Consider the following 24,891-nt stretch of genomic DNA (forward strand, 5'->3'; position numbering starts at 1 on the left):
TCCCAGGTATTTCTAGAGTACTATTTACATTGCCAATTGGTTTCTCTTGAATAAATTATACCAGCGGACAAAGAGAAAAGATTACAGCAAACTATGTTCTTAGGTGCCAGTTACAAGGTGTATCCCTCTATTCCACAATGAGGAAAATAATACATCGTCATTATCCCAAAAGTCCTTATTAATACTAAAGCACTAAAGACTGAACAAACAGTACAATGCCTTAAAAAACAGACATATGTTTGTTCAAAATGATGTTCTGATACATTTAATGAAAATGAAATATACTCTTTGTTTTTAAAAGTTCACCTGAAGGGAGGATGAATGGTTTTATTAAAAGAAAACCACAGTCCTATGAATATACCTGGCCATCTTTTCTGTCAACAAATAGTATTTATTATTAAGTTGAGGCTAAAGTCATTCCTTCAGTTTCAAATTAGGAGGAACTTTAAAAACCATTATTTACTCTTCCAGACATGCATTTACTCTTTTGGATACAACAATGATTAAGACAGACACCCAGTTTAAAAAAGAATCAATAGGTTCATGGAAAGTTGACTAAACTAACACTAATGGGAGGCCCAGGAAGGCATAGGTCCTTTTCTTCCTGGTCCTTTCATCCTTCCAACACATTACCAGGTGTGGCACTCTCATACCTTCAAATACTGGTTCTGCCAATGACTATGCAAGTTATTTACTTCACCAATTCTTTATAAACATATCTATAAAATTGGGACAGTAATACCTGCCTTATAATGTGAAATAAAACCTACGTAAAAAGCACTAGCGCAGTGCTGATATACAGTTTGCACTCAAAGTTGTATTCATTTCTGAGCTTCCTTCCTTTTCACTCCCTATTCATGTCCCAACATCACACTTCCAAAAAAAGGTCTTATAATGAGGGGAAATTGTAAATACAAGAAAATTTCCTTCCTTCTAGTAACTGACAATCCTATTGTGGATTGTGTGTGTATGCATCATTTATTTTACTATAAATATTAGCCATTTATATTTTGTATTGTAACTATTACATGCCAACTTCTTCTTATGGGGTCATAGATAAAGCAGCCAGAGAGACAAAGATAAGAAGTGAGAGGAAGAATCGGTTTAATTTTTTTCTTTTTCTTTTTATTTGTTTACTGTCAACCCACTCACACCAAAGAATCAGTTTTTTGTTGTTGTTGTTTGTTTGTTTGTTTGAGACAGAGTCTCACTCTGTTGCCCAGGCTGGAGTGCAGTGGAACAATCTTGGCTCACTGCAACCTCCGCCTCCCAGGTTCAAGCGATTTTCCTGCCTCAGCCTCCCCGAGTAGCTGGGATTACAGGTGCCCGCCAGCACACCTGGCTAATTTTTGTATTTTTGGTAGAGACAGGGTTTCACCATGTTGCCAGGCTGGTCTCGAACTCCTGACCTCAAGTAATCCACCTGCCTCGGCCTCCCAAAGTGCTGGGATTACAGGCATGGGTCACTGTGCCCAGACCCAAAGAATCAGTTTTAACAGGGTAAAAGCAAGTGTCAGAAGGGGTTAGAAGTGATAATTATTCCCATCTGTAAAGAAATGCCACTTTCTCTGCATGTCCAAGTCCTGCCTATAAATCTCAAGACTTGGATTAGTCACTTCCTGAATTTTAAAACTCTAGCCCAAAGGTCACCCCTTTCGATGAAAATCTAGCATACTCACTGCCTAAACTACACACATTTCACAGAGGTTTAACAACAAAACAAAAAAAAAGATTTGGCTGGGCGCGGTGGCTCACGCCTGTAATCCCAGCACTTTGAGAGGCCGAGGTGGGTGGATCGCCCGAGGTCAGGAGCTCGAAACTAGCCTGGCCAACATGGTCAAACTTCGTATCTACTGAAAATACAAAAAAAATTAACCAGGCATGGTAGCAAGTGCCTGTAATCCCAGTTACTCGGGAGGCTGAGGCAGAAGAATCACTTGATCCCGGGAGGCAGAGGTTGCAGTGAGCCGAGATCGCACCACTGCACTCCAGCTTGGGCGACAGAGTGAGACTCTATCTCAAAAATAAACAAATAAAGTAAAATAAAAAAGAAAAATTTCATCTTCCTGGCCTGTGAACACAGAAATCAAACATTAGACTTATCTTAGGCAATTTAATTTTAGAATTATAATGCATAATTAAAAGAACAAATTAACATTTCCAAAGACATTTTGCAAGCCAAAGTGATTTTTTTTTTTTTTTTTTAAGGGATGGGGTCTTGCCCTGTCACCCAGGCTGGAGTATAGTGGCGTGATCACAGCTCACTGCAGCCTGGACTCCTGGGCTCAAGCAATCCTTCTGCCTCAGCCTCTGGAGTAGCTGGGACTACAGACTCATGCCAGCAAGGCCTGCTAATTTTTTTTAGGACAGGGTCTTGCTATGTTGCCGAAGCTAGTCTCAAATTCCTGGCCTGAAGCAATCCTCCTACCTCGACCTCCGAAGTAGTGGGATTACAGGTACAAGCCATAGCTCCCAACAAAAATGATTTCTTTTATTCACACAAAACATTCTTAATGCATCATCAATAATATTAACCCAATTACATGCAGAAAACACTTCAAATAAAATTAATTAGGCAAGTTCTGGTTACAAGAAAGGACAGATTCCACTCCAAAATAACACACACATACCTGAGGGGTCATTTAATTTTAAGTAACCAAACATTTTCTTTCTCTTTTTTTCTAAAACACTATCACAACAAGAATTACAATAAAGTTTTAAATTTGAAAGTCATTATAGTAATAAATATTTAAATTCTGCTTGTACCTTAAAATGCTGCTATAGAAGAGATTTGCTCATAAAGTTGCTTGTTTAGACCGGACATGGAGGCTCACGCCTATAATCCCAGCACTTTGGGAGGCTGAGGTGGGTGGATCACCAGAGGTCAGGAGTTTGAGACCAGCCTGGTCAACATGATGAAACCCTGTCTCTACTAAAAATACAAAAATTAGCTGGGCGTGGTGGCGGGCGCCTGTAATCCCAGCTACTCGAGAGGCTGAGGCAGGAGAATCACTTGAACCCAGGAAGCAGAGGTTTCAGTGAACTGAGATTGTGCCACTGCACTCCAGCCTGGGCAATGAGCGCAAAACTCCGTCTCAAAAAAAAAAAAAAAAAAAGGAAAGTTGCTTGTTTAGCAGCAATCAGACAGTGGTTCTGTAATTCCTTTAGGAATTACAGACTACCTTGAGAATCTGACAACAAAAATACCTGTGGGTATTTCCCATAAAAATAATTACATTTGAAAGTCTGCAGTAGAATCTAAGGCTTCATACCCCATCTCCCAAGCCTAGTCATATACAAGTTAAGAAGCCCTGTAATAGGAGACAGTGGGGAACTTACCAAGCTTTAAAAAAGTTCAAATTTAGGAATGATTCACATTAACTAACATTTTACTGATTCATAATTTGCTTTTATAGCTGACAATTTGAGAGTAGTGGTAGAGAACTTAAAAAGGACCTGAAGGAGTTGATAATAATAAGAGTAATTTTCAGAGGAAATGAAAGAATTACCTAGGTCATCTTTCAATGAAGACCATGTGGACTTAGTTTTTTTAAAAAAGGGGAGAGAGAAGTGGGGAAGAAAAGAACAAATCCATAAAAAGAAAACACATTCATTTTCTCACTCTTTCTTGATCAGGAGCATTCATGAGATGAAGGTGAGGATACTGACTACAACACAAAATGGTTGGACTCCAAATATACCTCTGGTCCACTATAGACAGAACAGACACTCTGACCTTTAGGTTCACACAGGCCAAACACTCCTACTTTGCAAACGATTAGTTAATGTTTTACTTCAAGACTGCATTATTTCAGCAACTGATCACAACATGCAGTACAGGCAATACTGGCCTACCAGCCACTTCTGAATCTGTCCCCATTTCCGATCAAAGGAATGATGAGAGTGCTAGAAATGCAAAAGTTTCATAAACCAAATCGTTTCTAACATATTGCATTCTCCAAAAACCTTAATCATACACATTTTCCCTAAAGAGCAATGATAGCTGACTCAAAGTTACACATTCGAAATACAGAAAATTAGTAAGCTAAATATGTTCAATAATAAGAGACGGATGGTTCCCTGTAGTTAAGAGAATTGTAAATAGAAGTTACATTTAATAACTGTCTCATTCACTTATTTATTTATTTATTTTTTTGGAGACAGGATCTCACTTAGTCGCCCAGGCTGGAGGGCAGTGGTGCCATCATAGCTCACTGTAACTTCAAACTCCCAGGCTCAAGTGATCCTCCACCTCAGCTCATTCACTTATTATTATATTTAGTATAATTTTAGGAGTAAAAAGACAACAGATTGCAGCACTTCCATTTCAAGTCGAGAACTGCATTCCATATTTGAAACTATACATGAGGTTAAAAGAAAATTAGCAACATGTCAATTTTAGTGTTTTTCTTGAGCTGTGACAACATAAAATATTTACATTGCTGTTTAACCTGCTCACAGAAAATTCACCACCAAAATCAAAAGAAAGTGTTTAATACTGTCCCACAGGCTTTTGCCCCTTCATACTACTACAACATCAAAAATATTTATTATGGGACTTTTCAGGACCAAGTCAATGCCAGAAAAGTAAAAGCATATTTATTTCATTTTAATCAGCCTAATTTCCATATGCCTATTCCTAAAATTTTTTTCTTGTTTTCCTTTCCTATAAAAGCATATTGGAAATTTGTAAATTACAGAAAAGTATAGAAAGAAAGTAAAACCAACAATAATTCCACCATAGACAAACCACAGTATTGATAATCACTTCTTTCTAGTAGTTTTTGATGCTATATATGGATACTGGATTTTGTAACATAAAATTGGGGTTCTACAAATTGTATTGTTTTGGTTTCCTTTTATCTCATATTCTTACATATTTTCCTCTATTATTAAATATGCTTTAAAATTGTAAGTCGGAATGACTTTACAAGGTTTTACCATATAGATACCATAATATAATTAATCCAAATTTTAGGACAATTAGAGCTATACTACACTTTATCATTGCTAAAGCTACCTTAGCTAATATAAGTAAAGCACTCATAATACTAATAACTTATAACAATGTACATGATAATAGCTTTATATGTGTTTGTTGTTACTACTTAAAACAAATATCACATTTAATTTGCTGGCACAGAATGGCTTGATAAAATACATACATCAGTTTATACTATTCTCAGTGTTTCAAAGGAAACCAGATTCACATCAGAATAAACTAGCCAAGCACTGATTTTCAGGGAAACAAACATGAAATTAGGGTTATTCCCTCAAATTACCTCTTTTTGTTGCCGTTCCAGTTCTCTCATGCGTATATCTCTTGCTTCTGCCCGGGCAGCCCGTTTTGCTGCCAGCCTTGCCTCTGCCTGAAAAGTAATATAAAACTCAGCTTTATACAACACAAACAAAAACAACCTGTACACCAGATTTGAAAATAAAGAAAAAATGGGACATTACTGTGCAAAAGGGGTGGGGAGGACAAGATATTATCTATCAGCAAGTTTGATTGATTGCTTTAATCAATTCTTATAAACTCATTTTTTTCTCTAGTTCCTAAGTCTCTCCTCAAATCCGGGCCTTTACCTTTAACTTCTTGTTTGATTACACACTCAACACACTTTCACACAGTTTGTCATATGCCTCTCCAAACTTACTCTTTTTCCAGCATTTTTTCCCCATTGATTCAATCATATAAACTAGAAACTTCAGAGCCAATCTCTCTTTCACTTTGGACACTGCCAATAATCAGTCTCCAAGTACCGACAATTCTCCACCACTGAGTCTCTATCAAACCCATCTCGGCTTTCTTTATTCTCACTGTTCCAGCTCATTTCAGGAACTCTTCATCTCCCCATTCCCCAACTCTCTGTTTTAAAATTGAGACAGAATTCACATATCATCAAATTCACTATTTAAATGTATACAATTCCGATGCAGTGGCTCATGCCTGTAATCCCAGCACTTTGGAAGGCCAAGGCAGGAGGATCACAAGAGGCCAAGAGTTTGAGACCAGCTTAGGCAACATGATGAAACCTGTCTCCACTAAAAATAAAAAAAATAGCCAGGCGTGGTGGCGCACACTTGTAACCCTAGCTACTCGGGTGGCTGAGACAGGAAAATTACTTGAACCTGGAAGGTGGAGGCTGCAGAGAGCTGAGATCACGCTATTGCACTGCAGCCTAGATGACAGAGTGAGGCCCTGTCTCAAAAATAAATAAATAAATATATACAATTCTGTGGTTTTTAGTATACTCACAAGGATGTGCAATCATCATGACTAATTCTAGAACATTCTCATACCCCAAAATGAAACCTGGTACCCATTAGTAGGCACTCCCCATTAACCCTTCCTCCCAGCTCCTGGCAACCACTAATCTACTTTCTGTATCTATGCATTCACTTATTCTGGACATTTCATATAAATGGAATCATACCATAGGAATTCTTCATCTCTTGTTTGCACTACTGCAATTACCTCCAAATCCATCTACCTACTTCCAGAATCTGCCTTATAATTTATCTTCTATATGGTTATATGATGGACAAATCAGCCTTTCAAAACGTATTATTTCTGATCACGTCATTCCACTGCACAAAATCCTCCACCAGCTCCTTATTACTTATGGTTAAAGCAAAAACTCCACAGAATAGCACAAAGGGAAGAACAGAAAGAAGAAAGGCAAAAATGAAATAAGGCTCCTCACAGTCAGGTCCCCACCTTATTTCCAAGTCCAGTAGTCCCCCCCTTATCTGTGGTTTCAGTTACCCATGGTTAACCAAGGTGCAAAAATATTAAGTGGAAAATTCCAGAAATAAACAATTCATAAGTTTTAAACTGTACGCCATTCGGAGTAGTATGATAAAAGCTCTCAGGACGTCAATCATCCCTTTGTTGAGCATATCCATCCTGTCTATGCTACCCACTTGTTAGTTGTCTCAGTTATCAAATCACAGTGATTGTGTTCGAGTAATCCTCATTTTATTTAATAATGATCCTGAAGAGCAAGAGTGATTCTGACAATTCAGGTATGCCAAAGAGAAGCCATAAAGTGCTTCCTTTAAGTGAAAAGGTGAACATTCTAACCTTAATAGAAAAAAGAATCATCCACTGAGGTTGCTGAGATCTATGGTAAGAACAAATCTTCTATCCATGAAATCGTGAAGAAGGAAAAAGAAATTTGCGCTAGATTTGCTGCCGCACCTCAAACTGCAAAAGTTACAGCCACAGTTCATGATAGTTAAGATGGAAAAGGCATTACATTTGTAGGTGGAAAACATGAACAGAAACGTGTTCCGATTGATAGCAATCAACTTTGCTACTATCCACAGCTTCAGGTATCTGCTAGAGGGCTTGGAATGTATCTCCTATGGATGGGGGTGGTGGAGACTACTCTACTTGCTCCACGTGTACTGGATGCATCCCATCTCTCTCCATTCCTGGACTCTATTGTGTTCTGTTATGCCTCTCTTCACAAACTGTTTGGCAGGAGCTGTTCTCCCTTCTCTTATTCAGTAAAATATTACCTTCTATGAAGATTCCTCCCAGTCCCTCTTTCATAAAGTAAGGCTCTATACCCATGTCTCTATTGTGGCTTTATTATGTTGTATTAAAATTCCATGCTTCTCTCACCCCACAACTTTTACGCCTTAATGTCTGCTAAAAAAACAAATGAATTGCAGGGCATAGGTCACCATATCAAGGAAATGAGATAAGGAAGTAGCTTAACGTGCCACGTGAAACTTAGAAATCTACTGTCTGGTTTCTATATGGTAGTGGAATGGTTTCTTCTGTCCTTGGTCACATCTTAATTCTGATTCAGACTATTCCCTTGGATAATAGTTGTTGTCTTCCCATTTTGTTATATTTGTGCCCAAGTCTCATAAGAATAAACTCAGCCAATGTTTAAAAGGATCTACTACATGTAAGCAATTATGCTAGGTGCTGAAAATACAGAGTAAGATATGCTCTGCCCTAAAGCAACTCACAAAGTTGAAGGATACAGAAACACAATGCTTATGGGAAGGAAGCATGTAGGAGGGAGAAATTAGTTTTGCCTGGCAAAGTCATAGCAAGCTTCTAAGAAGCAGAGAGAGTTAAATAGTTAACTGCTACTCAACTATTCCAATTTTGGCAATTTCCCAGTCTGTGTAACTGGTCTTTCAATAGAAAAACCCCTGCAAAGTATATTGTAATCTACCAGCCGTAAGCTGTAACCACTAACAATCTAGAGCAATTAGTTTTCTCCCATGAATTTTACACTGGCCTCCATCTTTTCAAAACCTATGCTCTGCTTCAAGTTATCTGCCTTCTTCTCCCCTCTATCAGTAGGCACTACTTTCTGATTAGAGTTTCTTTTTTTTTTTTTTTAAATAGGAAAACACTTCAAGGCTTTTATGCTTCAGTAGATAGCAAATATATTTTAAAATCACAAAGCATCAAAACTTTCAAACCTTTTTAAGAAAGCCCTATCAGTGTGCAGGAATTTTCATTTACATGTATATTAGCTTTGTACCCGAAGCTTCCTTTAGAAATTTAATTCAAGAATGCCAATTTTATCCTTCTAAGATTTGTCTGTGGCCAATTCTGTACAATCTATACTAAAATGAGACTTCCTTCACAAAACCCAACTTAGAGATAATTAAAATATATTCTTTAATAAGACATTTTTAACTACAAAAAGGAAAGGAACAGAAAGAACATGGGCTTCAGAGACACACAAACACTCTTCCCTTTGTTACTTAGCCAACTCAGTGTTACCTCCCTTGGAGACTGTGTTGAAGAGAGGCCACTAAAACTACATGCTTTAAAAGAAATAAATGGGATTTAAAACTACTTTATCTGGTTCTTTCTATACTTGTTACTAGATGCTTGAAGGAACATGGATTAGCAGGAGTAGCAAGGAGCCAACACTGATTCCAACCTAGTAGACAAAATATTATGATATATTTTAAAATTATTTTTGAAAAGACAATTATGGGTACATAAAACACACTTCTAGGTAGTTAACACTAGCATTTTCACCTCAGAATACAATCACATGAAAGAGCTGCTACAGAATCATTTTAATATACACCTCATACATACAAAACAAATGGGATACAACAATAAAGGACAACCAAGATTTAACTAAATTCACAGTAAAGGCTGGGCGTGGTGGCTCACCCCTGTAATCCCAGCACTTTGGGGGGCCAAGGCGGGCGGATCAGTGGAGGCCAGGAGTTCAAGACCAGCCTGGTCAACATGGCGAAACCCTATCTCTACTAAAAACGGAAAAAATTAGCTGGGCGTGGTGGTGCACACCTGTAATCCCAGCTACTCGGGAGGCTGAGGCACAAGAATCACTTGAACCCGGGAGGCAGAGGTTACAGTGAGCCGAGATTGCACTACTGCACTCCAGCCTGGGCAACAAAGTAAAACTCTGTCTCAACAAACAAACAAACAAACAAAACAAAATAAAGTTGGCTAAAACACAGAATTACCATTTGATCCAATAATTCCACTTATGGATATATATACAAAAAAACTGGAAAGCAGAGACAACATATATTTATATACCAGTGTTCATAGCAGCATTATTCACAATAGTCAAAATGTAGAAACAACCCAAATATCTATCAATGGATGAATGGATAGACAAATTATGGCATATACATACTTTGGATTATTCAGCCTTAAAAAGAAAATTTTGATACATGCTACATGGATGAATCTTGAAGACATTATACTAAATGAAATAAGACAGACACAAAGGGACAAATATTGTATACTTCCACTTAATGAGAAACCTAAAGTAGTCATATCCATACAGACAGAAAGCAGAATAGTGGTTGCCACGGACTGAGCGTAGGGGGAAATGGGACTTACTATTTAATGAGTACAAAGTTCCAGTACTGGATGATGACAGAGTTCTTAAGGATAGTGGTGATGGTTGCATGACAATGCAAATGAATATAATGCCACTAAACTATATACTTCAATATAGTTACCATGATAAATTTCATGTTACATATATTTTACCAAAATAGGTTGGCTAATTTAAAAGTCAGAATAAGATATAAATTAGAAGTATTCAGAAGCCTAAATTATTTAAATACTTTTAGAGTCTTTAGGCTGATATGACCCCAACTGTTATAATAAAGTTAATATAGAAATTCAGAAACTGAAAATTCAGGTTCAGAAGTTACCTGAAGTCAGGTAGGTCATAGGACCAGGTTTCTAAAAGTGATTCTGATTATTACGCTTCCAAATACGAGGCATATTAAGATTGATTATAAAGGGTATATCCTACTGCATATTTATAGAAATTTATTCTTCCTATAGTAAAAATGATAACACACAAAAAAAATTTAGATACAATTACATTCATTTCTCACTACATGCTTGAGTCAAATGGAAACATAAAATGACAGCGAAAATCGAGGCCGGGCATGGTGGCTCACGCCTGTAATCCCAGCACTTTGGGAGGCCGTGGCGGGCGGATCACAAGGTCAGGAGTTCAAGACCAGCCTGGCCAATACGGTGAAACCCCATCTCTACTAAAAATACAAAAATTAGCCAGGCATGGTGGCGTGTGTCTGTAGTCCCAGCTACTCGGGAGGCTGAGGCAGAAGAATCACTTGAACCTGGGAGACAAAGGTTGCAGTGAGCCGAGATGGCACCACTGCATTCCAGCCTGGGCAGCAGAGCAAGACTCCGTTTAAAAAAAAAAAAAAAAAAAGTGAAAATCATGGGCTTTGATCACTCCCAGAACAAATGCATTAGGTTGTATTTAAACTCACAGAACTTTTAAATTTGTAGAATATTCACTTTATCACTCAATGAATAATTAGGAATCATATAAAGGGCACTAAGAAAGAACTTCTCGGCCTGACGGTGGCCTGTCCCAGTTCGAGCCAGTACCTCACTGCAGCTCACAAGAATTTGTGGATTTGGGGGTGGAACCCCATCAGGAAGAGCACAAAAAACTGCTCTTCAGTCATTGCAGAGCTACAGCTACAGTTAGCCAGACACGAAGTTGTCGTGAGAGTCGTCTCCACAATACCAACAGCTTGTGTCTGGCAGAGCCGGTGTGAGACGAGACAACGCTGTCCCACCTCCGGCGTAACCAAGGGTTTTGTCCAGATCTTTAAGCACATACCAAGAGTGAGGAGCCAGAAGACAAGCACATACCATGGCACTAAGACAGATTAATAAGGAACTTAGTGCTTTGGCCCATGATCCTCCAGCACAATGTTCTGCAGGTTCAGTTGGGGATGATACTGCAGATACTTGCCAATGAAACCATTGGCGAGCCACAATTATGGGACCTAATGACACCCCATATCAAAGCAGTGTATTCTTTTTGACAATTCATTTTCCTACAGACTACCCCTTCAAACCACCTAAGGTTGCATGTACAACAAGGATTTATCATCCAAATATTAACAGCAATGGCAGCATTTGTCTTGATATTCTAAGATCACAGTGGTTGCCTGCTTTAAAATTATTTCTAAAGTTATTTTATCTATTTGTTCACTGCTATGTGATCCAAATCCAGATGACCCCCTAGTGCCAGAGAGTGCATGGATCCATAAAATGGACAGACATAAAAGTACAATAGAGTATCTCAGGAATGGACTCAGAAGAATGCCATACGATGCTACCTTAAAGTCAGAATAATCTGCATTATAACTGGAATAAACTTTAAATTATTGTTTTAAAAAAAAAGGCTCTGTGCGCGGTGGCTCAAACCTGTAATCCCAGCACTTTGGGATTACATTTGAGGCCTAGGCGGGTTGATCACTAGGTCAGGAGTTCAAGACCAGCCTGGACAACATGGTGAAACCCCGTCTCTACTAAAAATACACAAATTAGCTGGGCATGGTGGTATGAGCCTGTAATCCCAGCTACTTGCGAGGCTGAGGCAGGATAATCACTTGACCCAGGAGTGGAGGCTGCAGTGAGCCGAGATTATGCCACTGCACTCCAGCCTGGACAGAGCAAGACTCAGTCTAAAAAAAAAAAAAAAAAAAAAAAAACCAGAACTTCCAGGAAAAGAGAACTAAACATGTACTATGGTTTATGTATTTCTACATTAGATACTTCCTCTACCAGCAGAATTTTGTATTATGTTCTTTTGGAATTTGAGAAAAGTAGATGAGATACAATAAAAACACAAATAATTTTAAAATGAGCAAAGGATTTAAATAGACATTTCTCCAAAGAAGATGTAAAAATGACCAATAAGTACATAAAAAGATGCTCAACATCAGATACTCGATATCCACTAGGATGGCTATAACAAAAAATGTTTTTCAACTAAAAATAACCAGAATTGGCAAGCATGTGGAGAAATCAGAATGCTCATATAGGAGAAATCAGAATGCTCATATATTACAGGGGTAAATGTAAAATGGCACAATTGCTTTGTAAATTGCTGAGGCAGTTCCTCAAAAGTTAAATACAGTGATACCATCCATCCACCTCTAACTATGTACCTAAGAGAAATGGGAACATATATCCACACAAAAACCTGTAAATGAATGTTCATAGCAGCATTATTCATAATAGTCGAAAAGTAGAAATAACCCAAATATCCATCAACTGATGAAGGAACAAACAAGCGAGATTACCCATACAATGGAATATTATTCAGCCTTAAAAAGAAATGGAGCACTGAAACAGGGTACAACATGAATGAACCTTGAAAACATTTTGCGAAGACAAAGAAGCCAGACACAAAAGGTCACATATTGCATGATTCTTTGTGTATGAAATGTCCAGAATAGGCAAAAACATAAAGACAGAAAGTAGATTACTGGTTGCCAGGGGTTGGGGAAGGGGAAGATGAGGAGTGACTGCTAAGTGGTATGAGGTTTCTTTTTGCGCTGATGAAATATTATGTAATTAGGTAGGTGATAGTTGCGCATCTTTGTAAATATATTTTAAAAAACAATATTTTTAAATGGTGAATGGTTTTGATGGCATGTGAATTATATCTCAATTTAAATTTTTTAAATAGATGAGACTGAATGCATCAAAAATGCCTCAGCTAAATAAATACTAAAATACATAAAATTCTAATATATAAAATTTAATATATAAAATGGGATAAAGGGGAGTTTATAACCTATTAATAACAAGTTTGGAAAATGCTAAGTTAAACTTTTTTTAAAATCACAGTCCTTAACAATATGCTTTATGAATTTCAAAGAAGACGATAGAATATATAGTATTTCTCAGACTTGACCACATTACTAAATAAACCCTAAATGATACTTCAAGGGTCATGCTCCAAGAAACACAGTTTGGGAAATAATGATTAAATAATACATCAGGATCCAATTACAACTGTACTAAATCTTACCTTTGCTCTTGATATTTATAAAATTAAACTAAATTATCTGAATAACCACCTCACAATAGAAAACCCAAACTATCCAGATAATATATCTACCATGGTTTGACCACTCACTTAGCAAGGATAAATCCTTATTTTCTTTCTTTTTTTGCAGGGTTGGGGGCGGGGGGCAGGGACAGGCTCTCACTCTGGCACCCAAGCTAGAGTGCAGTGGCGTGATCTTGGCTCACTGCAGCCTTGACCTCCCAGGCTCAAGTGATCTCCCCATCTCAGCCTCCTGAGTAGCTGAACCTATAGGCATGCACCACGACACCCAAACAATTTTTGGTTTTGTTTTTGTAGAGACAAGGTTTTACCGTGTTGCCCAGGCTGGTCTTGAACTCCTGGACTCAAGCAATCTGCCTGCCTCGGCCTCCCAAAGTGGTGGGACTACAGGTGTGAGTCACCATACCTGGCCTTATTTTCTTTTATTCCACAAAATAACCCCTTGAAGTACAGAAGGGTTAAGTAACTTGCCTTCCCCCAACAAGCAAATATTGGAGCTAAGATCTACATCCTAAGAATCTTACTTCAGTTCACACTCTTAACCGCATTGCCTCCAACTTACATATTTATAGTCCAAGTATAATTGCATATCCTTAGACAAATCATAAAAGCTTACTTTGGATAATTATCCTAGGATTTTCAACTTAGCACAGATTATCTCTTTTCTATGAAATAATACTATTCTAGTTCTCTGAATAGAGAACTAGATATGTAGACAATCTTCTCCTTTTACTATACACGGTATCTACTAACCAAATGTAGATATCTCCTTTTACTGTACACAGCCTTTACTCTCATTTTTTACTCCACAGTTTCAACTACCAGCCAATGAGAATGACTCAAATCTAGCATCTCAAGCTCTGACTTCTCTACCAAAATAAAAACTTACATTTCTAACATCTGTCTTGTCAGCACCAAAACCAGAGTGAATAAAATCAATCTCATCTTCCCCCAGCCAACGGGCTTTGCTTCCTTATTTTCCAGTCTCCAGAAATGGAATCTTGCCACTCTTGTTCAAACCCAAGGTCTGAGGACCTCCTATTTCCTTAACAAATCTTCCTTTACAACATCCCTTGAATCCATCCTCTCCACCTACTCCAACAGACTCCCTCCACTTCCAAACAGGCTCCTAGTACTTTCACTTACAATACATCAAGTTTTCTAATTCTAACAAGTTTCTCCATCTCAACTCTATCCCCATCCTTACTATTCCATTGTGGAATTAATTTACCTGAAACAAGGAACAAGTGAGGTAAAAATGTCTCAAAGTAAAATGTGATTAGTTATATTCTGTGATGCCCAATACCCAAAGCACTCTTAAACTTTCTGATATTTAAATGTGGATTTTGTTACTGCTTCAGTTAAATAAACAGAGGGGAACAGGCTAAAATTAACTTGTTGTGGCTCATGGTGGCATTCCAAATCAGAGACTCCTGTGAGGCCAATCAATCATATTCTAAATTTTCCATCCATCCAATGGGTCTACAAGTAGGAGGAATCTACTCAATGGGCTAGGCAGTGCTGTTTCCCTAAAATATAATCCATAAATTGAATTTCACTTGAGACTACTATCTGGGAGGAGGAGAAGGGTATGTATATTTAAGTACTGTATCTAATGAACCACAAATAAGTGTATTTCTTCAGGATGTATGTACTCTAAGTAGTAGTTCCCCCTTATCCAAGGGAGGTAAGTTCCAAGCCCCCACATAGATGCCTGAAACTGCAAATGGTACCAAACCCTATCCCACTGACATCAATCAGAACATGTTTCTGTTCATGTCTTCCACTCAGAAATCTAGTCTTTTCCATCATAATATACTTATCACACACACTGGCTATAACTTCTGCGGTTTGAGATGTAGTAGGAAAACTAGCATAGATTTTTCTTTTCTTTCTTCACTATTTCATGAATAGAAGATGCGTTCTTACCATAGACCTTAGCAACCTCAGCACACAATTTTTTTTCCTTACTAAGTTGAGAACTTCCATCTTTTCACTTAAAGGAAGAATTTTATGGCTTCTCTTTGGCATATCCAAATTGCCAGAATCACTCTTCCTCTTTGGGGTCATTATTAAATAAACTAAAGGTTACTCAAACACAAACAATGTGATACCATGACAGTCAACCTGATAACAGAGCCGGCTCCCGTGAGACTATCTAGCAGGTAGCATACACTGTGTACATACACTAGACAAAGGGATGATTCATGTCCTGTACAGGATGATGCGAGATTTCATCATGCTACTCAGAACAGCGCACAATTTAAACAAAAATAAACAAACTATTTCTGAAATTTTCTATTTAATATTTTCAAACTATGGTCAAACGTAAGTAACTGAAGCCTCAGAAAGCAAAATCACATGAAGAAGAGACTACTGCACAATGAACCATACAAGGTTTTTAAAAACAAAATGGGTACCAATCAATGTGTAGCCTATTTAAAAAACAACAACAAAAACAGGAAGGTATTTCCAAGATATATAATGTAAATGATCTGATTTATCAATGGAAAAAGTTTCTCTGCAAGACCTTATCAGTTCAGCACTTCTTTCATTATTCCAGTTCTGATACTTTTAGTATTTCCCCTCCTGTGCCAATGCTTTCATGACAGAAGGCATTTTAAGGTCTGAAGAAGGCATTCCCTCCACACCCTCCAAAGCCACTAACAGACTTCCCAGTCTTCCCTTCTTTCTTACTTTCCCTGTGGTTCTACTGGAAGAGCTGTCTCTTCTGTTGTTGAAAGTCAAACCCTCCCAAGCCCCATCACACACACTCACACCCATACACGCCCTCCATTTTATAATATCCTTCCCTGGACTTTGTCCCAATCATCTGATCTCTCTTCTGGGTCTTTGCTCTCTACTTCTATTGGTTCACTCTCTTCATCATAACTAGGTTCAAAGTCTCTCTGATCTTTAAAAGGCAAGCAAAAAATCTCACCCTGGTCCAATTCTACCCTATCTTCTCTTTACAGCTAAGCTTTCTCACACCTCCCTTCTCACTTCTCACTCTCTTCAAATGACTGCAATCTGGCTTCTGCTCACATCGCCTTATTGAAATTGCTCATCACAAAAGTCACTAATGACCTCTAACTACCAAACCCAATAGAATTTTTCTATTCTTATCTCATCTGTCTTTTCTGGACTTCTGCTATCACTAAACACACATTCTTTCTTAAAACTCTCATCTCAGCTTTCTCCAATACTAGTGTCTCCTGGTTTTCCTCTTTATTCTCTCCTCTCTCTCCTTCAGAATCCTTCATAAGCTAGCATCCTAAATGTTAATATAACCAAAGCTTTCAAGCTTCAGCTCTTGCTCATTTCATTCTATATTCTCTTCTGGGTCATACTGTTAGTCTGTAAATCTCTATGCCCAAGCTAGAATTTTCTCCCACAATCCTGATCCAACTGGCTATTAAAAATTGAGGCTGTGTTCACTATGGCAGCACATATACTAAAATTAGAAAGCTACAGAGATTAGTATGGCCTCTGTGCAAGGATGACATACAAATTTGTAAAGCATCTTTATTTATTTATTTTTTTATTCAGGCCGGACACAGTGGCTCATGCCTGTAGTCCTGGCACTTTGAGAGGTGGGCAGATCACTTGAGCTCAGGAGTTCAAGGCCAGCCTGGGCAACATGTAAAACCCCATCTCTACTAAAAACAAAAATTAGCCAGGCATGGTAGCGCAAGATCTTGCCACAGTGCTCTAACCTGGGCGACAGAGTGACACTCCGTATCCAAAAAAAAAAATTGAGGCTCTCCCACTAGAACCTCAGACTCAATACAACCCTAATTTAATTTATAATCGTTCCCTTAACCTTCCTCTTCTTTTTTACATTTCCCATCAACTACCCCATTACCCAAAATATGACACAAAGACTCATCATAAGGGTCCTTCCTCTTTTCTATTCTCCCTCCATATTCAGATGCTAAGTCTCAACTACTTTGCTCCCATCAAGATTCTCTTTACTATTTCTTCCATCCAGACCTTCCTCTGTATTCCCATTGTCACTGTCTTATTTCATGTTCTCATCATCTTTCACTAAGATAACTACAACAGCTTCATGACCAGCCTGGGCAACAAAGCAAAACCCCATCTCTACAAAAAACACAAAAATTAGCTGGTTGTCGTGGTGCATGCCTGTAGTCCCAGAACCCAGGAAGCGGAGGTTGCAGTGAGCTAAGATTGTACCACTGCACTATAGCCTGGGCAACAGAGCGAGACCCTGCTTCAAAAAATAAATCAAAAACTATAACAGCTTCCTAACTGTTTTCTGCCTTCTACCTTCCACCACTCACTCTCCACTGGGTGGCTAAAGCAATTATACTGTAATTCAAATCTGAAAAAGGATTTACCCTTTAATGGCTCCCCACAGCTTTGAAAATCAAAAGTAAATTCCTCAGCACACAAATCTTTTCATGATTGGTCCCTATTTCCTCTCTAACATCACCTCCTCCCATTCCCTAGCCCCTCTCCAGTTATACTGAACTACTTACTATTCTGGCAGTTTTCCACCATAGTGCTACCTGCTTTACACCCCTGTGTCTATAGAGCTCTTAGAAGGCAATATACAAAAACCCTATAAACAAGGTTTATGGTGATACATATTAAAATGTTTTTTTGAAACCAGACAAACATTTATTTCTCATTTGATTTCATTAGTTCAAATGTTTAAAAACTGGAATAAATCCACCTGTCTTTTTTCTGGGCTCTTCCTCCAATGTGTGTTAACCTGGCCAAGTATGGCACATGCTGCTGCTGAATCCTGGTCCTCCAAGACCTAAGAGGCTCACCCCAGGCAGGGCGCGGAGTCAAAGCAAATAAGAAGGTGGTCACAGGTACAGTCTCAGTAGCATCAGACATTGTTTGGGCTGATTCCTGAGGTATCTCTCCTGTCCCTCAGGAAAGCCAGGGTCTGGCACTCTAAGAAGTAGCTACTGGCTCATGATCATATGACCACTGCAGGAACACCAACCCCAGCAGGTCGCAGCTCCAGCCAGTTTCCTCTGAGCGGCATGTGAGAATGGGCTTCCTGCCTTTCTGTTTGTTTGTTTTTATTTTTATCATCCAGATCTAGTTTCAAAGAGCTCCAAAATGTCCTTGCCATATGTGGACTTGAAAGCAAGAGATGACTTTTCAGAGCCATATTCTTGTTGCATTTGGACAAAACGAATAATGTCTTTCATAGTTTCTTTGTATTTCTCTTCAATAGGTGGCTGACCCAACATTTTTCCTTTTTTTTTTTTTTTTTTTTTTTTGGAGACAGGGTCTCACTCTGTTGCCCAGGGCATGATCATGGCTCATCACAGCCTCGATCTCCCTGGGCTCAGGTAATCCTCCCACCTCAGCCTCCTGAGTAGCTGGAACTACAGGCACATGTCACCATGTCTGGCTAATGTTTGTATTTTTTGTAGAGACAGGGTTTCACCATATTGCCCCAGCTGGTCTCAACTCCTGGGCTCACACAATCTGCCCACCACCTCGGCCTCCCAAAGTGCTAGGATTACAAGTGTGAGCCACCACCCTCGGCCAACCCAACATCTTTGCCCTATACAATGAAAATACAAAATACAAAATGAGAATACAAAAAATAAAGCATTACATTGTAAAAAATTAATTTAATTGGTCCAAAATATACTTAAATTAAATAAAATATGCATTTCAATAAAAATGTCTACAGTGAAAGACTTTATGCATTCTGGGAAACTTCACGACATCTAGATAGGGCCAACATGCACAGAGGACACTAAGGGCATTTGCATCCAATCACAATTTATAGCAGGCTTCTTATTCCAATCTGCAAGTTACACTGAACACATCATGAGCATCACTTCAGCAGAAAACCAATTTTGTCTGGGAAAAGAATAAGAAAGCTCCAGCCTCAATTTTGGGTCCACTACAACTTCTCAAGAATATCACCAACAGCCTAAACAATATGAGTTCAAAAAAGTAAACATGTTAAGATGATATAGTTTAGATGTCTCTTCCAAATATCATGTTGAGATGTAATCCCCAGTTCTGGAGGTAAGGCCTGGTGGGAGGTATTTGGGTCATGGGAGTGGATCCCTCACAGCGTGGTGTGTCCACACAACAGTTAAGTTCTCATGAGATCTGGCTGTCCCCCTTGCGCTCTCATTTCTGCTCTCACCACATGACATGCCAGCTCCTGCTTCACCTTCCACCATAAGTAAAAGCTCCCTGAGGCCTCCCCAGAAGCCAAGTAAATGCCAGTGCCATGCTTGCACAGCCTGCAGAACGATAAGCCAATTAAACCTCTTTTTTTAATAAATTACTCAGTCTTGTCTATTAGCAATGAAAGAACAGCCTAAAACATAAGGTAACCAGATAATTCTTTAGAAACCCAAATACGTTTTCTTGCTGTCTTTATGTTGAATTCTCCATCTACAATGGGCAGTCATGAGGATGGTCTTCTTCAGGACAACATGGTCACAGGACTGGGACAATGCAGGGGGACTGAGAGGGAGAGTCAGGGGACAGGGGAGAGGAGGCGCTGCCTCTTGCTGCTTTTTCACGCTAGAGACAAACTATAACACACAATCCACGGGCCTGCAATCTTCTCCTTTTATCATCTGGCATTAACACTTGATGTAGTCATCTACTTTATTCAAGAAGTCCTCCTTGTCCCACAAATGATGTTCTGCAGCTTCAACATTCAGTGGATCATCAAAATTCAGAAGATTAGTAAACAAATAATTTAATCTCCAAACAACATCCTTCAATGTTCTCGTGGGAGCCCAGCCAGTGCTGTCAATCGAATGTCCTCAGTAAACTTTAGATGTATTTCCCCCATCTCTGTGATGTTGGGGTACCAGATCCTGGTCAGGCATTTGACTTTGGAAGGCACCATGTTACAAGCATCAGGAAGTCCAGTTTCAAGCTGAAATTTTCCACCCTGGTAGTAACCCTTGTCTGGGGTTACAGTCAGCAGAAAGCAATGAAGCTTTTTAGATCAGGAAATACACTTGACATGTACAAGGTAAATAAGCTCAAGCTCTGCAACCTCTTTAACAATCAACTTGTCTCTCACAGAACCCTCTGAGTGGGGCCAGATGCTATGGCTGACATCCCAGACCCTTTGAGACTGTCATCGCACTTCAGTTTGCTTACAGGTGTCAGCATTACTCCTGCCTTTACCCTGGGCACCCCAAGACATGTGAGGCAGGCCTGACACCCAACACCATGCCTGGCCTGGGCAGTGGTGGCAAGACACAGCCCCTCATAGCTACATTGGCTCCAGGTGGCAGGACCAGAAGTCATTAGAACTTTTAAAACATGAACAGGAAGGACACATTTTTATTTTATCACACTGAATCCTTAATAGAAGGAAGGAGGGGGATAGGCCTGGGGAACGAAACAAAGGACCTTAAACTTGGTTTATATCTCTTTCTCCCTTCCTTTCTTCCTAACATTTTAAAGAAAAGATCTGAAACAACTGTGACAACAAGTTAACATTTGATAATGCTGGGTGCTGGACTCATGGATACTTATATTATTGCCAAAATCTTAATGTTTTTCAAAAACAAGCCAGGCATGGTAGTGGTGCCTGTAATCCCAGCTACTCAGGAGGCAATGTGGGAGAATCACTTGAGCCTAGGAATTCGAGTCTGGCTTGGGCAACCTAGCAAGACCTCATGTCAAAAACAAAACAAAACAAAACAAAATACTATAGTAGTACATGAAAATACACTCAAATGACTTTAAAAGAAGAAAATCCTCTAGCTTTAAAACTTTTGTATCACAGTGTTGATGGTGCTAAAACTGCTATTTTACAGGAGGCAAATTTACAACTCATAATTTGACAGAAATGCACCAAACTGAGCCAACAAGGTCTGGAATTGCCAGCAGCACATACATCCATAATATAAAACCTATGCAAATGGCATGGACAAAAGAGAGATTATGTACAATTTAGGCCTTTAAAGACTATGCTTTAATTTCAAGAAATTTGAAATATGAAATTTGAGAAAGTAAAACATTCAAAGAAAATGACTAACTCAGGTAGCAAAGACTCAGAGTTCACTGTGTTTAATTTTGTTTACTCTTCCATGACACTCATGCCAAAAAAACACTGAAAGACAAATTAAGAGACATAATATTTACTGTGTTGCCATGGTTTCCAAATTAACAAAAATTATTGCTCTATTTCCTAGCAACTTCCCTTTAGTACAAAAATTTGTAATTAAATCTTACAACATGATTATGTTTAACCACTTTAAGTTTTTGGTAGTTGAGGACAAATATTTAAATTTTTCTGAGCATGAACACCAACATGTAGTAAACTATAGAAATTATAACTCATCTTTTTCTGATGTCAAACAACTATATCTTCCATTTACTCAGAAACTTTTTGACAGCAAAAATATTCTTTTGGAATGAGAGACGACTTTATACAACCCAATAAACAGTATATAAAAAGTAAAACTTTGGATCTGCAATGACATATTTAACCAAAAAGACTAATTTGGGGACTAACAAAAATACTTGTGATGGGGGAAAAAAAGGTGTTGCTAGTAATGTCTTCAAATTTAGGTTAATGATATTGTGCTATCTGAATATTTTTCTCCAAATCCCTATAAGTCACAGGAATGGCAAAGATTATGACAAGGAAAGTTATACCAATACTTTTCAGTCACACTAAGACAAAACTAAGTTTTAAGGCTCAATAATCCTCCCTTAATTCCAGTAAGAGGAATTCCATCAAGAGACAGTGAGATGCTGAGAGTAACACTGGCTATCACAAAAAGTGTACAGGACCAGGCTCTAGAAGTAGGGAAAAAGTACAAGCAAAGTGTAACCCCAATCACATCCCTTACCCTCCTCTTTTGCCTTAGTTCCAGTGTGTAAATGGAGAAAACACTGGGTCTGCACTCAAAGAAAACTGGCTGAGGGCCTGTAATCCCAGCACTTTGGGAAGCCAAGGCAGAAGGATCTTTTGAGCTCAGGAGTTTGAGACCAGCCTGGGCAACACAGCAAGACTCTGTCTCTATTGTTATTATTAATAATAGTAACAAATAAACAAATAGAATTGGCTGAATTCATGCACTAACACCACCTGAAGGAATCCTAAATGACTAAAACCACAACTTAGATTTGCTCTTTCAAAGAATCTGTCTAATAAAAACAACAGGCACAAAGGAGGATAATTATTTTTTAACCGGGTAGAAATGGACAGAAAAACATTCACTTTTTATAATTTAAAAAAAACTCATATTTCATAATATTCTTTCTTTTTTAAGAGACAGGGTCTTGCTATGTTGCTGAGGCTAGTCTCGAACTCTTGCGCTCAAGCGATCGTCACACCTCAGCCTCCCAAGTAGCTGGGACTAACAGGTATGCACCACTGCACCCGGTCATTTCATAATCTTCTATGAATTTTTGTGTACCACCACTGAAAACATGAGTATTTTAAATAAGAGTAATTCTGCCTCCTGTGGAGTTTCTTTTCAGACAAATCCAATTTACACAGAATAATCCAAACCAAACACATGGGATAATATCACTGAACTGCACACTTTAAAAAAAGAAATCCAGGCTGGATGCAGTGGCTCACGCCTGTAATTCCAGCACTTTGGGAGGCCAAGGTGGGGGGATCACCTAAGGTCAGGAGTTCAAGAACAGCCTGGCCAACATGGTGAAATCCCATCTCTACCAAAAATACAAAAATTAGCTGGGTGTGGTGGCGCGCACCTGTGATCCCAGCTTTTCGGGAGACTGAGGCAGGAGAATCACTTGAACCTGAGAGGAAGAGGCTGCACTGAGCTGAGATCACGCTACTGCACTCTAACCTGGGTGACAGAGCAAGACTCCGCTTCAAAAAAAAAAAAAAAAAAAAAATCCAAATGTTTTAGCAGACACAAATGTGAAACAGCCATGGAGCTTCCTTTCTTACCTCTTACAAGTAAATTTACACGCCATATTTTTTATTTTTAGAGGTGGGGGTCTCACTCTGTTGCCCAAGCAGGAGTGCAGTGGCAGGATCACAGCTCACTGAAGCCTTGAACTCCTGGGCTCAGGCAATCCTCCTACCTCAGCCTGCTGAGTACCTGGGACTACAGGCACATGTCACCACACTCAGTTAAACCAGTTATGTTTATGTGTAAATTCTGCTCAACACAAAAATCTCTGGATACTCTTTACTAGACTCCAATTCTTATGATCTTTTCCTGAATGAGCTCAGGAGTTCGAGACCAGCCTGGGCAACATAGCAAGACCCTGTCTCTATTAAAAATAATAATTATTACATAATTATTAATCATAGTAAGAGATTAAATGTACAGACTCTGGAGCCAACCTTCACGAGTTTGAATCCAAGCTCTGCTATTTCCTACCTATGTAACCTTGGGGAAGTCACTTATGACTTCCTCTTCAGGATCCTATCCTCTAATCTAGAAAAGATAATCAGTTTCTATGTCTGACATTCATTCTCTAGATTTAAGAGAACTATGCATAAGAACATCAATTTTCTTTGGGTTCTGGACTTTGGAAGAAATCACAGAATTTTAGACCCAGAAAAAAAATCTCAGATCATCAGGGACAAAAATCAGCAACATTTTTGTGGCTGGGCATGGTGGCTCATGCCTGTAGGCCGATGCCGGCGATCACCTGAGGTCAGAAGTTCAAGACCAGCCAGGCCAACATGGTGAAACCCTGTCTCTACTAAAACTACAAAAATTAGTTGGGTGTGGTGGCACACGCCTGTAATCCCAGCTACTCGGGAAGATGAGGCACAAGAATCACTTGAACCTGGGAGACGGAGGTTGCAGTGAGCCGAGATGGCGCCACTGCACTCCAGCCTGAGCGACAGAGTGAGACTCTCTCTCTCAAAAAAAAAAAAAAGAACATTCTTGTGACTTTCACTTGAAGAAGTATGCATAAAATGTGTTTTCTTCGTAATTTCAGCTCTAAAACAAGAAAAGCAATAATACTCCAGGCTTCCGTGATGCCTTAAAAAGACTTTGCAAACCCTTCAAGAGGCTTCAATTTCTTCTCAAAAGGAAACTCACCATTAACACTCACCAAACTGACTATGGTAAGGCAGCATAACTAGCTTTCACTCTACCCTCATCATTCTCCTTTTGAGAGGCTAGGTAACTAAGGGTCCCCAATTTGATACACCAGGTATGTGCTTTCAGACAATTTCATTGAAAGTCAACTCTGAAATGGCATTTTTCACAAGCCCATGAAAATATCAAAGCCAAACACACACAAAAGGTAAGCATTCAGATTGGTCTTCTGAAACCCTAGGGAAAATGATCCCTTCCGACATTTGCTCTTTTGAGTTCTTCCTACAGCTATAATAGCCTGAGCTCCCAGAGCTAAACAGCAACATGCCTATTACAGACAGACAGGACTTATAAATCTACTCACATTCCTGCCTTCACAGAATAGTCTTCAAACATTTCAATATCTTTTAAAAATGCACTTAGAGGAGGCCAAGGCAGGTGATCACTTGAGTTCAGGAGTTCGAGACCAGCCT

At 38.9% G+C, this 24,891-nt stretch overlaps 1 protein-coding gene, 1 non-coding gene and 2 pseudogenes across 51 annotated transcripts in view; 2 read left to right on the forward strand and 2 right to left on the reverse strand.

The window, feature by feature from the left end:
• The window catches only part of LRRFIP2 (LRR binding FLII interacting protein 2), a 128,446-nt gene that overhangs the window by 70,490 nt on the left and 33,065 nt on the right, over window positions 1-24,891 (reverse strand). For 27 of the 50 annotated variants that reach the window (XM_074031674.1, XM_074031663.1, XM_074031669.1 and 24 more), the window contains one exon: window positions 5,283-5,369. In XM_074031674.1, coding sequence (XP_073887775.1) covers window positions 5,283-5,369 — 87 coding nt within the window. Of the gene's footprint in view, window positions 1-3,855; window positions 3,907-5,282; window positions 5,370-24,891 lie in introns of all 50 variants that reach the window. The other 23 variants (XM_015445643.3, XM_074031661.1, XM_074031656.1 and 20 more) reach the window with 1 other exon arrangement.
• On the forward strand, window positions 11,175-11,703 carry LOC102135379 (ubiquitin-conjugating enzyme E2 D3 pseudogene; annotated as a pseudogene).
• On the forward strand, window positions 16,819-16,922 carry LOC123572000 (U6 spliceosomal RNA). Its single transcript, XR_006696354.1, has one exon. It is a non-coding gene; the product is annotated as a U6 spliceosomal RNA (small nuclear RNA).
• LOC141409661 (NEDD8-conjugating enzyme UBE2F pseudogene) lies at window positions 19,862-20,805 on the reverse strand (annotated as a pseudogene).

This window comes from Macaca fascicularis, chromosome 2, assembly GCF_037993035.2.
Source record: "Macaca fascicularis isolate 582-1 chromosome 2, T2T-MFA8v1.1".
Taxonomy (NCBI): Eukaryota; Metazoa; Chordata; class Mammalia; order Primates; family Cercopithecidae; genus Macaca; species Macaca fascicularis.